The 18,992-nt window shown below is 39.0% G+C and overlaps 1 protein-coding gene across 2 annotated transcripts in view; it reads left to right on the top strand.

Annotated features, from left to right (window-relative positions):
• Nfatc3 (nuclear factor of activated T cells 3) overlaps positions 1 to 18,992 on the top strand; it is a 91,551-nt gene that overhangs the window by 43,398 nt on the left and 29,161 nt on the right. For both annotated transcript variants that reach the window (XM_052728079.1, XM_052728080.1), the window contains exons 6-9: positions 2,134 to 2,274; positions 5,341 to 5,396; positions 8,059 to 8,185; positions 17,148 to 18,149. In XM_052728079.1, coding sequence (XP_052584039.1) covers positions 2,134 to 2,274; positions 5,341 to 5,396; positions 8,059 to 8,185; positions 17,148 to 18,149 — 1,326 coding nt within the window. The remainder of the gene's footprint in view (positions 1 to 2,133; positions 2,275 to 5,340; positions 5,397 to 8,058; positions 8,186 to 17,147; positions 18,150 to 18,992) is intronic.

Raw genomic sequence — 18,992 nt, 5'->3', positions numbered from 1 at the left:
ACATCTTATTAGTGCCACTCCTTCTGAGATTATGGGGGCCAGTTATATTCAAACTACCACAATAGCTATAAATGAAAACATCTGAGGATCCTGTCATGAAGCTATGATCTCGATGCTTTTCGTTGTCATTTAAGATTATCTTTGTTTTACTTAAATGTTAACCTTCATATAATAGCATCCTGATTTGCAAGCTTACTCGTCATCTGAATAAGAATTAACGATTTTAGTTGGTTGGTTGCTTGGTTGGAGACAAGGTCTCACTCACTATGTAACACTGACTGTCCTGGAACTCTCTCTCTGTAGATCAAGCTGGTCTTAAACTCACAGAATTCACCTCCCTTTCCCTCCAGAATGCTGAGATTAAAGGCATGTACCTACATGACAAGCTAAAGGATTTTGTTTGTTTGTTTTTGTTTTTTAATACTATAAATTATGACATCCATTTCAAAAAGTGGGTGATTTTTACCTCTGATTTACAAACATAAGGTATGAGAAAAGGTCCTAGAACTTGAGATGCAGTTAAGCCTGGTAGACCTGTAGGTCTCAGAAGGTTAGCTGGTATGACTGAATAATTGAGAATGATGTAAACAGGTATAGTGGAAACTGAGACAAAGATAGCCCATGTGTTCATACAAGGTTATTTGTCTGTTGTTGATGGACTTGTGCTTAGAACACAAGTATTACTAGTACTTTATGGTTGTTACTGTGGTTTTGTTACACACACACACACACACACACAAATTTTTAATTTTATTTTTTATTTTATGTGTATGTTTTGCTTTCATGTGTGTATATGTACCACATGTGTGCATTGTGCCTGGAGAGGTCAGGAGAGGATATCAGATCCCCAGGAACTGGAGTCACAGGTAGTTGTGAACCACCATGTGGCTGGTGGGAATTGAACTCCAATTTTCTGAAAGAGCAACACGTGCTCTTTTCTTTTTTGTTTGTGTTTTGTTTTGTTTGAGATAGGGTCTCACTATGTAGCTTTGGCTGGCCTGAAGCTTACTATGTAGACCAGGCTAGCCTTGAACTCACAGAGATCCACCTCCTTCTGCCTCTCAAGTTCTGAGATTAAAGGTGCGCATCACCACATTCAGCTCACAAGTGCTCTTAACATCTGAGCCAGATCAAGAGTCCCTGTTTTATTTTGGAAAAAGGAAAGGATAAACTGTTACACACACACACACACACACACACACACACACACACACACACACACACAAACTAGAAAAATATAGCTTAGCAGTTCAGAACAGGAAGTAGCAGGTGAGGGTAGAACAAAAACCACTTTTTGATAGTTAAGTGACACTGCATGAGAAGATCAGATCGTGTTCCTCAAACCCTGTGGAGGTAGAGAAATGTAGTCATTGCAGAAACACAGCTCCTTTTAGAAATTAAATAGTAAAATATGTGTTTCATTTATGTTTTAGTAATTTATTTTAAAAATTGTCTACCATATGAGCCTAATGTTGTGATGATGGTTGAGTATTCTCTTAAGGAAAGGGTTATTTGTCCTATAGTAATTATTTAGATTTATCTTCTCTTAATTGATCATAGTTTAATTACATATCTTTGGACTTGATTTTTTTTTTAAGACTTATTTATTTATTATGTATACAGTGTTCTGTCTGCATGTATGCCTGCACACCAGAGGAGACCACCAGATCTCATTACAGATGGTTGTGAGCCACCATGTGGTTTCTGGGAATTGAACTCAGGACCTCTGGAAAAGCAGCCAGTGCTCTTACCTGCTGAGCCATCTCTCCAGGCCCTGGACTTGATTTTTTGTAATTAGATTTGTAAATTTTAACAGTTCTGTGGAAAATATATACTCAAGAGGTTAAATTAAAAATAAAATATTAGGTAAATGTATGGGAGCCAATATGAAGTTAAAGACATTAACTTTATCATGTTTTTTTGCTGTTGTAGTCTAAGAAATAATTTTGTACCAATTTGTATAACTTTCTTGTTTCTAAACATGTTAGCTATTTTAATAAGAATTATTACTATTGTCTTGAATTTCAGAAGCCTAAATTAATTAATCTCAATGTTTATTTTATAGTTTGAGCTCATCTTGTATGTGTGAAATATTTTAAAATAATATTTTGTTTTTCTTAACTCTTAAAATAGCTCAGCGATCTGCTCAAGAGCTCCCTCATATTGAAAAGTACAGTATCAACAGTTGCTCTGTCAATGGAGGCCATGAAATGGTTGTGACTGGATCTAATTTTCTTCCAGAATCCAAAATCATTTTTCTTGAAAAAGGACAAGGTAACTAATATAGGATACAAATTAACTTCAGTCTAAGTGATGAAAGAATAAAATAAATTATGTATAGATTTCAGTCATATTAATCACCAAATAGTTTTCCTAAAGCTATGGGCATCATCTAAGCACTGGGTATAATTGAGAACTTACAGTTAATAAATTTACATATGAATATTAAATTCTCTTTAATGGCATATTAAAAATAGAATTCATCCAGCATTTCTTTTTTCTTTCTTCTTTTTTTTTTTTTTTTTTTTTTTGGTTTTTCGAGACAGGGTTTCTCTGTGTAGTTTTGGTGCCTGTCCTGGATCTCGCTCTGTAGACCAGGCTGGCCTTGAACTCACAGAGATCCGCCTGGCTCTGCCCCCCAAGTGCTGGGATTACAGGCGTGCACCACCACCGCCCAGCCATCCAGCATTTCTACTCCTTGATACACACTCAGAAAACGGAGACCATGCCCACACAAAAGCTGAGATACAAATGTTTATGGCAGAATTTTTCATAATAGCTCCAAAATGGGAAGAATTAAATCCTTACCAGCTGATGAACAGATACAAACAATGTATTGTATCCACACTGTCCTAGTTCTGTCTCTGTTGCTTTGATAAAATACCCTGACATTTAGGTGACAAGGGGATTTCTGGTTGATGATTCCAGGTTACAGCTCTTCTGGTGGGAAGTAAAAGCAGGAACTTGAAGCAACCAGTCACATCCACAGTTTATGACAATACCGCACAGGCTTCCCTCAGGCCAGCTTGATCTAAATAGTTGAGACTCTGACCAGGCAACTCTAGAGTGTGTCAAGTTGACAATTAAAATTAATCGTCTTTCCGGGTGGTGTTGGCGGCGCACGCCTGTAATCCCAGCACTCGGGAGGCAGAGCCAGGCGGATCTCTGTGAGTTCGAGGCCAGCCTGGTCTACAGAGTGAGATCCAGGACAGGCACCAAAGCTTCATAGAGAAACCCTGTCTCGGAAAAAAAAAAAAAATTAATCGTCTTCAAACAGTAATGGCTCACACACTTTTAATCCCAGCACTTGGGAGGCAGAGGCAGGCGGATCTGTGTGAGTTTGAGGCCAATCTGGTCTATAAAGCGAGTTCCAGGACAGCCAGGGATGTTACACAGAGAAACCCTGTCTTGAAAAACCAAAAAAAAACAACCCAAAAAAACTAATCATCATACATAAGTGGAATATCATTTGGCCATAAGAATTAATGCAGGCCTTTAATCCCAGCACTCAGGAAGCAGAGTTAGGCGGATCTCTTTGAGTTCAAGGCTAGCCTGGTCTGTAAGATTGAATTCCAGGACAGCCAGGGCTGCACAAAGAGAAACCCTGTCTTGAAAAACAAAAATAAATATAAAAGTAAAAATTAACAAAGTACTACTCATGCATGTTGCAACATGGGTCAGTATTGAAGATATTAAAAGAAGCCATCACAGAATACGTAGAATAAGCAATTCACTAAGATAGGAAGTAGATTTAGTGTTTTGCAGTTGTTTGAAGTCATTGGAAGGGACTAGGGATGATAAAAAATGATCTGAAATTAGTAGTTAGTTGTACAACTCGGTGAATATCCTAAGTTGCATACTTTAAAGGGATGAAATTAGCCAGTTATTATCAAAATATCTTTTTTTTGTTGTTTTGTTTTTGTTTCTGTGTACCCTGGCTATCCTGGAACTCGCTCTGTAGACCAGGCTGGCCTCAAACTCAGAGATCTGCGTGCCTCTGCTTCCCAAGTGCAAAGATATGAATAAAAAACATTCTTGCCGGGCGGTGGTGGTGCATGCCTTAATCCTAGCACTTGGGAGGCAGAGCCAGGTGGATTTCTGTGAATTCGAGGCCAGCCTGGTCTACAAAATGAGATCTAGGACAGGCACCAAAACTACATAAAGAAACCCTGTCTTGAAAAAAAAACAAAGAAAGAAAGAAAGAATAATCAGATACTTAGGGTTGCCGCCTGGCCTCTTCCTTCCCCTTTCAATCAGATCCCTCATCTTAATTAACCCATACAGTCCAGGCTGACCTTAAGTTCTTTGGTTTCTTTCTTTTCTTTTCTTTTCTTTCTTTTTCTATCATCAGCTTGATACAGTACAAATTCTTATCCTAATAGTGAAATGTTTCACTGATGCTTGCCCAGTGATTGAGTAAAACCAAAACTTATTATAAGCCACAGTCATCCTAAGATTCCCCCCTGTTCGGTAGCCTCCCTGGATCTGTGGGTTGCAGTTTGATTGTCCTTTGCAAGACCTATATGACAAAATCAGAACCTAGTGATTCTACACCTGCAAGACCTGAACAAGCCAATGCAGAAGAAGCAGAAAAAAATCAATCCTAAAAATGACTTTAAGAAAATGATAGAGGCCCTTAAAGAGGAAATGAAAAACTCCCTTAAAGAGGAAATACAAAATTCCCTTAAAGAAATGTAAGAATAAACAAACAAAAAATTAGAAGAAATCAAAGAAAGCCAAGAAAAAGTAATTAAACAGATGAAGGAAACAGTTCAAGATTTGAAAATTGAAATTGAGACAATAAAGAAGACACAAACTGAGGGAATGCTGGAAATACAAATTCTGACTAAACGATCAGGAACTACAAATGAAAAGCATAACCAACCGAATGCAAGAGATGGAACAGAGAATCTCTGATGTTGAAGACACAATAGAGAAAATAGATTCGTCAGTCAAAGAAAACACTAAAGCCAAAAAAGTTGTAACACAAAATGTCCAAGAAATTTGGGACACCATGAAAAGACCAAAACTAAGAATAAAAGGAATAGAAGAAGGAGAAGAATACCAACTTTGGTCTTTTTCAAGACGAGGTTTCTCTGTGTAGCCCTGTCTGTCCTGGAACTCACTCTGTAGACCAGGCTTTTCTGAAACTCACAGAGATCCACCTGCCTCTGCCTGGGATTAAAAGTCTGTGCCACTACCTGGCTCTCTCTCTTTTTTTTTAACTGGACATCTATGAGGAAAAATATTCTCTCTACCAATATTTGTGATGCTACATAGAATAGATTTTCTGTTTTCAAACTTGAATTGCTTTTAACTGTAAATTTTTTCTTTCAATAGATGGAAGACCTCATTGGGAGGCTGAAGGAAAAGTAATCAGGGAAAAATGTCAAGGGGTAAGAAAGTCAGCTTAATTATTTAATTAGTAAGAAGGATTTAAGCGGGGCTGGAGAGATGACTCAGTGGTTAAGGACACTTGTTCCTCTTGAAGAGGACCCGGGTTCAATTCCTAGTGCTCACATAGTGAGTACAGCTATCTATAACTCCAGTTCCAGGGGACCTAATCTCCTCTTCTGATCTCAGGCACACACGGTACATATACCTATATGCAGGCAAAAACTTAGACACATAAAATAAAAATACATACATCTAAAAGAAAATTTTTATAAAAAAAAGTAGTATAAGGCCATGCATGGTGACATATGCCTTTAATCCCAGAACTTGGAAGGCAGAGTTAGGTACATGTCTATGAGTAGAAGGCCAGCCTAGTCTTTGTTGTGAGGCCCTATCCACCCAAAAAAGGAAAAAGTGTTTAAGAAACTCAGAAGATTGAATAATGCAGCTTTATGGTATGGGAAAGAATATTGAGAAAAAGAAAAGTAAATTACTATTTTTAGAAGTTTGGAAGTGTGATACTTTTCTGGTATTTGGATTAAAGTTTAAGAAAAATAAACAAGCGGGGTATTAGTGGCACATGCCTTTAATCCCAGCACTTGGTAGGCAGAGACAGGCTAGGTGTGGTGATACTAGCCTGAATCTACAGCACTCAAGAGGCAGACCAGGAGGATGATAAGTCTGAGGCCATCCAAGGCTAAATAACAAGTTCAAGGCTAATAGCATGTTTCTCCCAGCCCCACTAAGTGACTGTTCTGGCTAGTTTTATATCAACTTGATATAAACTAAAGTCACTGGAGAAGAGTGAGCTTCAATTGAGAAAATGCTTCCATAAAATCAGGCTGCAGGCAAGCTTGAAGGGCATTTTCTTATTAGTAATTAATGTAGGAGGGCCCTGTTCATTGTGAGTGGGGCTACTCCTGGGCTGGTGATCCTTGGTTCTATAAGAAAGCAAGCTGAGCAAACCGTGGGGAACTAACTAGTGAGCAGTACCCATCCTCCATGGCCTCTGCATCAGCACCTGCCTCCAGGTTCCTGCCCTGTTTGAGTTTCTGTCCTAACTTCCTTCCATGGTGACAATAATATGGAAGTGTAAGCCAAATAAACCCTTTCCTCCCCAAGTTGCTTTGGTCATGGCATTTCATTACAACAATATTAGCCCCAACTAGGATAGTGACTATACTTTTTTTTGAATAGTTACTATCCTTTTCTTAAAAAAACACCAACTTTGCTTCATTAAAAAAAAATTAAAACTGGCTAGAGAGGTGGCTCAGAGGTTAAAAGCACTGGCTGCTCTTCCAGAGGTCCTGAGTTCAATTCCTCGCAACCACATGGTTGCTCACAACTACTTAGAAGGAGATCTGGTACCCTTTTCTGGTGTACAGGCATACATGCAGGCAGAGCACTATATACGTAATAAATAAATAAATCTTTTAAAAAAAATCAAGCCTGGCAGTGGTGGCACACACCTTTAATTCCAGCACTCAGGAGGCAAAGGCAGGCAGATTTCTGAGTTTGAGGCCAGCCTGGTCTACAGAATTTCAGGACAGCCAGAGCTACACAGAGAAACCCTGTCTTGAAAAAAAGAATCAAAATGAACATATATGTTGGGACAAGCCATAGTGATTTGTCACTAAACATACTTCCTAACACCACAGCTACTCATTAAGCCTTCCAGAATCCTTACTGAAAGAAGCTGTGATCTTGCATCTTGATTGGAATAAAGACAATCTTTTCTAGACTAGAAAATACTACTTTCCACATGCTTCCTAAAGACACGAAACAGTTAAATTGATGATTAGATTTGGTTTTGGATAAAGTTTTTTACTTTGTATGTGCATATAGGTTTTATATACTTCCAACTTGGATGTTTTGAATATAAAACTCATGCTAAGAAATCTAACCCATATGGATCAGCAGGTAAGAGCACTTATTGCTCTTGCAGAGGACCTGAGTTTGGTCCCCAGTACCCACATGGTGGCTAAGAACCTTTCGTAACAACAGTTCCAGAGGATCCAACATCTTTTTGCCCTCCTTGGGTACTACATACATGTGTACAAACATACTTTTAAGCAAACACTCATACATTTAAAATTTTAAAAAGAAAACTATAGTACAACTTGAGAATTGTTAAACATGATCATATACTAAATTGGGCCTCCCATTAAGATATATATATATATATGATATATATATATCATATATATATGTTATATGTATATAAAATAACCTGAATGTTCAATAGAGTCACATATTTCAGTACATAGTATGTAATGAGATGGTATCTATTTATTTTAAAAGATCTTAACAATGTAGCTCAGGTTGACCTTGAATTTGATCTGTCTGCCTCTACCTCCTGAGTGCTGGGGTTATAAATGTGCATCACCATGCCTAAAAACTCTTAATTTTTGCTACAACTAGAAAGACAATTGGGTGGGTAAAAATCAGTTTCTTTTTTAATGATTAAAGACTTTGTCTCTGTCTACAAGATGCTGATGTAAATAAATCTCGAGATGACTTATATGACTAGTTGATGTGCATAATTTTCTGTGACGAGAAGACCCTTGTGTTAAGAGTTAAGTCTCATGAGTTGCTCTGGATTTGGCAGGTGCATTTCATTTTTAGTTCTGGGTATAACATAACTTTGCTTTCCTTGTTCCTTAGGGTCACATTGTCCTTGAAGTTCCTCCCTACCATAACCCAGCAGTTACAGCTGCAGTGCAGGTGCACTTTTATCTTTGCAATGGCAAGAGGAAAAAAAGCCAGTCTCAACGTTTTACTTACACACCAGGTACAAGAAAATGTGATGGTTTAGATCTTTCTTTCATAATAAGAATCTTGCATGAAAATGTTTAATGTAATGCCAACGTATTTTTTTTTTCCCCTTGTTTTTCAAGACACCTTTTCTCTGTGTAGCCCTGGCTTTCCTGGAACTCACTCTATAGACCAGGCTGGCCACGAACTCAGAGAGATCCACCTGTCTCTGCCTTCTGATTGCTGGGTTTAAAGGTGGGTGCCACCACTGCCCAGCTCCAACATATTATTAGGATTTGTATTGACTTTAAATATTAGGATTAAAAGATGGAATATAGGTTTGAACTCTTCAGAAGTTCTCAGAAATCACCATCACTGTAAGAAGGGAAAGTGTGTATGCTCTTGGTTCGTAAACTTCCATTGTGCTTTTACCACCAAAGAAAGGTAGTCTGTCCACTTCATGGTGTCTTCATTATTTTTTCTGAGACAAGGTTTCTCTGTAGCCCTGACTGCCCTATAACTCCCTATGTAGACCAAGCTAACCTCAAACAGAGATCTATATGCCTCTCCCTCCCAAGTGCTGGGATTAAAGGTGTGCACCAGCACCACTCAGCTCCAGTGTTTTTTGTTTTTGTTTTTTTTTTTTTTTTGACATAACTTACATTTAATAATATATACTAATGGTTACATTATTTTTTTTATTTATTTTTTTTAAATGATCACCAGCTATTTTTTTTATAGATTTACTTTATTTATTATGTATACAGAAGAGGGTGCCAGATCTCATTACAGATGGTTGTGAGCCACCATGTGGTTGCTGGGAATTGAACTCAGGACCTCTGGAAGAGCAGTCGGTGCTCTTAACCTCTGAGCCATCTCTCCAGTCCAATGGTTACATTATTTAAAGAACAAACACTTAGAAAAATTTAATAAAAAGAATATTTATAGAGGTCTTCTGTGGTAGGCATTATGCTTGTCACCAAGACATAGAATAATAATAATTTTAAAAAATTGTAATGAACCTTCCTCTCCAAGATTTACTCTTTCAAAAACTTGTTTAAATTTAATTTAAATTTTTATCTATGTATGGGTGTTTTGCCTGCATGGATGTCTGTGTACTGCATGCATGCCCAGTGTTGGGAGAGGCCAGAGAAGGCTTCAGATGCCCTGAAACTGCAGTTACAGATAGTTGAGCCCCATGTGGGTGCTAGGAGTAATCAGTGCTCTTAGCCATCTCTCCGTCTCCTCTTGCAAAAACTTTTACCTTGTATATACTAAGTGAAAAGAAATCAACATTTTATTTTGTTTGAGAGGTTGCTGGTTGTTTGTTTATTCAGAAGGGTGTTTGTTTTTTTTTTTTTTTGTTTTTTTTTTTTTTGAGACAGGTTGGTTCTCACTCTATAACTGGCCTGGGATTCAATCTGTAGCCCTGGCTGACCTAAAACTCTTGACTATCCTCCTGGGTGCTAGAATAACAGGTATATGCCACCACATAATACTGGTTATTATTAAGGGTTGTGTGTGTGTGTGTGTGTGTGTGTGTGTGTGTGTGTGTGTGTGTATTAATCATACAAAGCTCTTGTGGCTAATGGGATCGTAGAATTTTATGAGACTTATAAGATATAATGTGTAACAGGGACATGACATTTTCAGGGCTTGGGATGTAGCTCAGTAGTAGAATTTTTGCCTGGCTCTGAGTTCAATTTCCAGAACCACCTGGGACTCCCTATAATTAATCCAAGCACTTTGGAGACAGAGGCAGGAAGATGAGTTTCAAACATCCTTGGGGTACATAGCAAGTGCTAGGCCATTCATTCATTCTATGTCAGTGAGTAGTTTAGTAGGGTTGTTTGTTTGTTTGTTGTTTTTTTTTTTTTTTTTTTTTGGTTTTTTCGAGACAGGGTTTCTCTGTGTAGCTTTGAACCTTTTCCTGGAACTCACTTGGTAGTCCAGGCTGGCCTCGAACTCACAGAGATCCGCCTGCCTCTGCCTCCGAGTGCTGGGATTAAAGGCATGCGCCACCACCGCCCGGCTGTTTGTTTGTTTTTTAATTCTTAACTGTGGAGAGTTAGATTCATATGTCAGGAGCCCACAGAAGTTAAAAAGAAAGTGACTCAAACAGTGAAAGTGTATTTTAAATATTCAGGAATGGGAGTATCAGTGAATATTAAATTTCTGCGTGGCAGAGGTAGGCGGATCTCTGTGAATTTGAGGCCAGCCTGTTCTATAGTTCCAGGGCAGCCAGAGCTACATAGTGAGACCCGTTCTTAAACCAAAACAAGAATATCAAATTTCTGAGGAAGGTGAAAAGGAGTAAGATTTTTAAAATATAGAAGTTAAAGCCAGCCATGATGACATATCTATGTAATCTTAGTACTCAGAAGGTAAGACAGGCAAGAAGATCATGAATTACATCCTGGGCTGTGTAATGAGACCATGTTTCAAACAAACTAGAGGTTGGAATGGACTGAAGAGGATAATACTCTGATTCCCATACTCATGAATTTATAGATCTAACTCTCCGTGTTGTGTTACTTTTAGGATTTGTTTGTTTTCGTTTTGGTGTTGCTGCTGTTGTTTGTTTTTTTGTTTTGATTTTGGTTTTTTTGAGACAGGGTCTCACTGTATATCTCTGCCTGGCCTGGAATTAGCTTTGTAGTAGACCAGGCTGGTCTTGACCTCATGGAGGTCTGCCTGTCTCTGCTTCTGCTTCCTGAGTGCTGGGATTAAACACATACACCTCCATGCTTAGCTGTGTAACTTCCTGGTGCTGCACTCAGATGTTATCAAGTACTGTTATGACGCAACTCATCTCTGTCCTGAATGAGGAAGAATGCTTCTGTAATTGCAAAAAAAAAGAAGCAGTAGGGTGAGCAAATTAGAGGTGTTGATTACTACCTAATAGTGGTAGTAATTAAAGGGTAAAAGCAGACAGGGGAGGCCATGCTGCTTTCTTGTTACCACCTCATGAATTGGGAGGACACTTTAAAGATAGAGTCCTACTGGCATTACATATCAAAATGAAAATCAGTAGAGTCCCGGGGATGGGGAAGAACAGTGGATTGGACTGTAACTATTATCACTGACACTTTATTTTCAGGATAGAAATAAGAGGGGCATATGCTGACTAAAGGAAGAATGGTCACACAAGGGTGTTTGGACAGTCCTTGTTAGGGTTGATGACTCTCTCGCTAACATCTCTCTTTTTTCTAAAATGAATTTTGAATTTTTTTCTTTTATTTTACCAAAACATTCCATTACTTAAATATCTTTCTAAAATCATGTCTAAAATACCTGTGTGTTTTGGATTTCTGTAGACCAGGCAGTTCTAAACCTGTGATCCTCTTGCTTCTGCCTGTGTGCCTCTGAAGTAATAAAATTTCAGGGCCATGACACCAATGACAGATAACTTTTGAATAATGGAAATGGGTTTATCTCATATATATATATGTATATATATATATATATACATATATATATATAAAATTTGTAACTGATCATTTTATCTTTTAATTGTTTTTATTGCATTGACTTACTTGTGTGTTGGTATGCATGTCTATATGTGTGCTACAGTGTGTGTGGAGGTCAGGGGACAATTACAAGAGTTGGTTCTCTCCACTATGTGGGTCCCTGGTAAAAGTTGTAGTAGAATACAACATTCTACTCTAGTAGTGCTGCCTGAACTTCTGTCCAGCCTGTGACTTCAGATTTTCCAAACTGGAAGCCCCTGCATCACGTCAACATCTCTGAAGCTATTGAAACAACATACCAACCTCTGTGCCTAGCAGAAGTTATTTGTAGTAGAATTGCAATCAGAGCTGTAATTTTGGAATAATGAAGTTATTGTCCCTGTGGGAATGTATAATATATAATCTAAGTAATTTATATTTATTTGTTTGTTTGTGACAGAATCTCACTGTATAGCCTAGATGGTCTGAACTAGGTAGCCTAGGTTGTCTTCAACATGAGGTACTTATCTCTTAGCCTCCCATATATAGGATTATAGGCATGTGATTATGTGGAGAAAACCTGCCCTAGATTCAGGAAATCGGGTCTAGTTATATAACAGTGGTAGTACCCATCAAGTAAGGGAGCTATAGAGACAGTTTGAGGGTCATAAGCACTGACTGCTCTTTTAGAGTACCTAGGTACAATTTCCAGTACCTACATGACTGTTCACAAACCATCTAGAACGCCAGTCCCATGGGATTCGACACCACTTTCTGGTCTCCTTGGGCACCAGGCATGTATATACAGCCATATATTCAGGCAAAACCCATACACATAAGATAATAAAATAAAGTAATTTTGCCAGGTGGTGGTTGCGCACGCCTTTAATCCCAGCACTCGGGAGGGAGAGGCAGGAGGATCTCTGTGAGTTTGAGGCCAGCCTGGGCTACAGAGTGAGTTCCAGGACAGGCTCCAAAGCTGCACAGAGAAACCCTGTCTCGAAAAACCAAAAAAAATAAAAAGTAATTTTAAGTATCTAAGACCAAACTGATTTCAAGTAGTTTTCAATGGTTTGCTTTATTTTTCATATAAAAATGTAAAACCAAGCCAGATGTGATAGTATTTACCTGTATTTATAGCACCCAAGAGGCCAAGGAGGATTGTCTTGGATTTGAGACTAGGCAGGGCTAGACAACATGACCCTGTATCAAAGAAACAAAACAGAATTGGGAATGTCAGTCAGTAGAGTACTTACTTAGCATGCATAAAGGATACTGTAGTATTTGCCTGTGATTCTAGCACTTGGAAAGTAGAGGAAGGGGGATCAGAAATTCAGAATCATCCTCAGCTACATAATGAGTTTGAGGCTGCTTGGGCTACTTGAAACTCTGACTCCAAACAATAGTAATAACAATTTTTAAAAAAAAAAACTGTAAAAAAATGAATACATACCTGTCCATGGTAGAGATTGCTAAGCTGCTGTGTTTATCCTGGAGAAGAAGGGCTGCTATTCTTTAATCCTGCTCTTTCACCTCCTCTACTTAAAGGAAAGCGTGAGTCTACCCATGGCTTGAAAATCATTAGACCACTAGATGGGTTGTTGGAGGGGGTTTGTTGTTGGGGGTTTTGGTTTTGGTTTTGTTGTTGTTGTTTTGTTTTTCTTTTGGATCCCTATATAAATTAGTATTTAAAATTTAAGAATGAGGGGCTGGAGAGATGGCTCAGAGGTTAAGAGCACTGCTTGCTCTTCCAAAGGTCCTGAGTTCAATTCCAAGCAACCACATGGTGGCTCACAACCATCTGTGATGAGATCTGGTGCGGTCTTCTGGCCTGCAGGGATACGTGCAGACAGAACACTGTATACATAATAAATAAATAAATCTTTAAAAAAATAAAATAAAATTTAAGAGTGAGCATATATGTCATAAAAATTTATCTGTTTCAAAAATTGAACTCATTCTGTATAAGGCCTCTTTAACTGTATTTTCTATCCCAGCAAGAGTAAATAAATTACCATGAATGGGCCAATAGTGAGGACTCTGATTTGTTCAGGTTAGAGTGTCTACCCCTTACATACTTTAAAAAAAAAAGTAGTAATATTTGGTTTGACAAAATGGAACTAACACAACAGCAACATTTTCAATTTGAGCATGCAGATGTGGGTCAGAAACATAGTAATAAGTATTGAGCATGGCAAAGAAAAAAGGTAGTTGTTCTACTATAGTTTTTAGTTCCTTATTTTATGTTTTTGAGACAGCCTTAGCCCAACCAAGCCTTAACCTCGGACTTCCTGTGTAACAAAGGCTGCCTTAAATTCCAAATTCTCCTTTCTTTACCTTCTAAGTCCTGGGATTACAGTCATGTACCACCACATCCATCTGCATTGTCTCTTTTTTTTTAGTTCATGATGAGCAACCAGTTATATTACCAAGGTCTCCTTATCAGAATTAAGAGATGATAGTAGTAGTGAGCGAGCTTGCCTGGCTGCCTTCCTCCTCTCGTCTCTTCCCTCCTCCTTTCCTAGCTTCCCCCTTTTTTTTCATTCCTTTAAGAAAGGGTCTTGCTTTGTATCCCAGAATGAATTGGAACTCAATTTGGTGAAAAAAAGTCCAGGCTGGTCCCAGACCCAGGATTCTCATGCCTTAGCATTAAGAGTGCTGAGATACAGGCATGTGTTACCACACCCAGCTAACTTTTTTATTTTTGAGGCAAGGCCTCACTAAGTTGTTTGTGCAGGCCTTGAACTTGCCAGTCTCCGCTCTTATCCTCTTCCTGTTAGCTGGAATTGTAGGTATGAAGCATCATGCATGTCTAAGAGTAGGCTTTCTTGCCGGCGGTGGTGGCACCCGCCTTTAATCCCAGCACTCGGAGGCAGAGCCAGGCGGATCTCTGTGAGTTCGAGGCCAGCCTGGTCTCCAAAGCGAGATCCAGGAAAGACACAAAGCTACAGTGTTGGTGCACACCGTTAATACCAGCACTTGGGAGGTAGAGGCAGGAGGACCTCTGTGAGTAAAAGCACCAGCCTGATCTACAGAGCAAGTTCCAGGATAACCAGGGCTGTTTGTTACACAAAGAAACCCTGTCCCAAAAAAACAGAAACAAAAATTATTTAATTTTTTTGTGTATGAGTATTTGGCCTGCATGTGTGTCTCAGGAGGCCACGAGAGCATTGGATTCCCTGGGACTGGAGTTATAGACTGCTTGCTGTAAACTGGGTATTGGGGATGGGAGACTCAGTCATTAAGAATGCTGGCTACTCTTACAGAGAATCCTACATGGCAGTTCACAACTGTCTGTAATTCAAGTTCCAGAGGGTCTGGAACCTGCATACAGATATATGCAGGCAAAACACCAATGCACTTTAAAAAAAAAAAATAAACTGTTGTTAGCTACAGTATGGGTGCTGGTAATCAAGCCTCAGTCCCCTGAGAGCAGCTAGTGCACCTAACAACTGAACCATCTCTCTAGCTCTATGAAATTAATTTAAATTATTTATTTATTTTTGAGGGAGGGTCTTGCTGTATAACTCAGGCTGGCCTCCTGAAATCCCTGACTTGGTCTCTTAAGAGCTAGGTTATAGTTGTGAACTATGATACTTGGCTCTAGAATTTCGATTAACATTATTTACTGTAACTACATAGAAATAATTTTTTTAATGTGTTGGGTTCTTTTGTTTTCTTTTTTTTTTTTTTTTTGGTTTTTCGAGACAGGGTTTCTCTGTGTAGCTTTGCGCCTTTCCTGGAACTCACTTGGTAGCCCAGGCTGGCCTCGAACTCACTGAGATTCGCCTGGCTCTGCCTCCCAAGTGCTGGGATTAAAGGCGTGCGCCACCACTGCCCGGCTCTTTTTCTTTTTTCAAGACAGGGTTTCTCTGTGTAGCTCTAGCTATCTTAGAACTTGCTCTGTAGACCAGTCTGGCCTGGAAATCAGAGACCCACCTGCATCTGCCTCCTGAGTGCTGGGATCAAACCTGGTGTCACCAGGCCTGGTCTTATGTATTGGTTTTGTGTACTCAACTTTGTTGAATTTGTTTATTGGCTTCTTCTGGATTTTGGTACTTTTTCTTCTTTACGTTATTTTTTTGCTGTTTTTTGGTTTTTTTCTTTTGGTTTTAGTTTTTGATTTCTTTAAACAGGGATTAGATAGCCCAAGCTGTTCTCCTGTGTTTGTTTTGCTAAGTGCTGGAATTATAGGTGTGTGCTACCTCCTATCTTACTATTCTATCTTCGTCTGCCAAGCACTGGGATTACAGGTGTGTGCTACCTCATCTGTTTTCAGTTTTTCTTTTGATAGTCCCATGGTGGTAGAGAATTAAACCTACCACATGAGTTGTAGTTTCAGATTAGGAATCCTAGATTCACTACTTTATAGGCTGTAGGACTATTTTGGGTGGTTTTTCTTGTTTTTTACATTTAACAATCATTCTCTTTTTAAATTATGTTTTAAACATTTCTTGTGTGTTATGTGCACCTGCACACATGAGTATTTATATGAGTGATAAGCACTATGCTTGCCATGGCCCATGTTTGAGGTCAGAGAACAACCTCAGCTCTCAGCTGTCAGTCCTTGCCTTGTGTCTTGTTTAAGAGAGGGTCTCTGTTTAGTTTTTGGCCACTACTTATGACAGACTAGCTGGCCTATGAGCGTCTAGGATTCTCCTGTGTCCTCTCTCCCGTTTTGCTGAAGCAACACTGGAATTACAAAAAAACCTGACTTTTGTTGTTGTTGTTTGTTTGCGTGGGTTTTGGGGATTCAAACTCAGGCCCTCACAGTTATGCAGCAAGCATTTTCCTACTGAGCCATCTCCACAGTCGTATCGTGTCCCTGCCCCCCCCCCCATATTTAATTTTTTTAAGTTAACATAAAAGTAGTAGGTTTCATTGTGGCATTTTCATATATAAATGTCATTTATTTTGTTTGTTTTTTGAGACAGAATCTCCTTAAGTAGCTTTGTCTGGCCTAGTACTTGCTGTGTATACCATGCTCATCTTGAACTGATCTGCTTGCCTCTTCCTCAGGAGTTCTGGGATTAAAGATATGTGCCACTATGCTTGTTTTTTATTTTATTTTATTTATTTTTTACTTTTTTATTTTTGAATTAAATTACTTTTGAATGATAATGTACACATGATGAAAAACACGCAAAAAGCATAAAAAGGACTATTGAGTTGGCTCAGTGAATAAAGGTACTTGCTGCTAAACCTGATGACCTGAGTTTGATCCTCAGAACCTGAATGATAACAGGAGAGAGCTAACTCCAACAAGCTGTCCTCTGATCTCCACACATGTGCCCTGCCATGTATATGCACTTACACAAACAGAATGAATGAATGTATTTTTTTAAACCAAAAATATTTGTGTATGTGTGTGTATGAATACATATATGTATGCACACAAATAAAACATTTTACCTGAATTTCCTTCTCTAAAGACATTGAGTTCATCCTCATACATGTTATAGTTATGAACCCTAGAGTTATAGAATTAAGTTATGTCATAATCCTTTTTTGAACTACATAATAACATTTGCTTTAATCATTTATTTTCAGTTTTGATGAAGCAAGAACAAAGAGAAGATACTGATTTGTCTTCAGTTCCATCCTTACCTGTGCCTCATTCTGCCCAGACCCAGAGGCCTTCCTCAGATACAGGGCACCCACATGACAATGTGTTGTCAGCATCGAGAAGCTTGATTTGTCCAGTCCAGCCAGCATATGCATCTATGATAACCTCATCCCATATGCCACAGTTGCATTGTAGGGACGAGGGTGCTGGTAAAGAACAGCACATAACACCGTCTTCAGTCATGCACCAGCCTTTTCAAGTTACATCAACATCTCCTATGGGGTCTTCCTATCAGTCTATACAAACTAATATGTATAATGGACCAACTTGTCTTCCTATGAATCCTGCCTCTAGTCAAGAATTTGATCCTGTTTTGTTTCAGCAGGATGCAACTCTTTCTAGTTTAGTAAACCTTGGCTGTCAACCACTGTCACCAGTACCATTTCATTCTTCAAATTCAGATGCAACAGGACATCTCTTAGCACATTCACCTCATTCTGTGCAAACCCCACCTCATCTGCAGTCAATGGGATACCATTGTTCAAACACAAGACAAAGATCTCTTTCTTCTCCAGTGGCAGATCAGGTCACAGGTCAGCCTTCTCATTTACAACCTATTACATACTGTCCTTCACATCCAGGATCTGCTACAGCAGCTTCCCCAGCAGCCTCCCATCCCCTGGCTGGTTCACCGCTTTCTGGGCCATCATCCCCTCAACTGCAGACTATGCCTTATCAATCTCCTAGCTCAGGAACTGCCTCATCACCATCTCCAGCTACCAGAATGCATTCTGGACAGCACTCAACTCAAGCACAAAATACAGGCCAAGGAGGTCTTTCTGCACTTTCATCTTTAGTATGTCACAGTCTGTGTGATCCAGCGTCATTTCCAGCTGGTGGAACAGCTGTGAGCATTAAACCTGAACCTGAAGATCAGGAACCTAACTTTGCAACCATTGGTCTGCAGGATATCACTTTAGATGATGGTAAGTCTCGACGGCTCCCCATCCCCACCCTCCACTTCCCCTACTTCTCTGTGTGTGTTTGTATTTGAGTTAGGCTGGCCTTGAACTCACTGTATAGTGGAGGGTGACCTTAAACTTCTGATCCTCCCAAGTGCTAAGATTACAGGCATGTACCACCAGACCCATGTAGTACTAGGGATTAAACTCCAGAGCTATCTGTGTGTGTATGTGGGTGGGGATGTTCTTGCAGAACTGGAACTCAAATGTATAGCTCAAGCTGACTGACTATGTGGTGATCCTCCTCCCTCAGCCTCTTGAATGCTAGAGTGACAGGATCAAGTCACCATATATGTTACAGAAACACCATATATAATTACCTGTGAATATCATCTAATGAAAATCCTAAAGATTCTGAAACTGGATATATAATTTTAGTTTTCTCTCTAATTCTATATTAATCTGTCATAGGAAAATAATTCTGGATCAGCTATCTCCTGCTACAGGTTTGGAGAGGCACTAAATCCATTCCTTAATTGGAAAGCTGTCATTAAATGTCAATTAATAGGGCTAGAATGATGTCTCAGTGGTTAAGAGCACTTGCTTTTATCAAATCAGAGTTTGATTCCCAGCATCCATATGGCAGTTCATAACCTATAACTCTAGTCCCAGAAGATCCAGTGCTTTCTTTAATTTCATAGGTACTGCATGTGGTGCACAGATATACATGCAGGCAAAAAAACCACTCATACACATAAAATAAAGAAAAAAAATTTAAATGTAAAGTCATAAGCACAAAGATCTAAAAAGACAAATAATATGTAACCTGTAAGCTTCTGGGCCTTCTAGTCACACTTAATACCTGAC

Source organism: Peromyscus californicus, unplaced genomic scaffold (assembly GCF_007827085.1).
Source record: "Peromyscus californicus insignis strain IS unplaced genomic scaffold, ASM782708v3 Scaffold_8__1_contigs__length_139910024, whole genome shotgun sequence".
Classification (NCBI taxonomy): Eukaryota; Metazoa; Chordata; class Mammalia; order Rodentia; family Cricetidae; genus Peromyscus; species Peromyscus californicus.
This window is presented reverse-complemented; position numbering and strand designations above follow the sequence as displayed.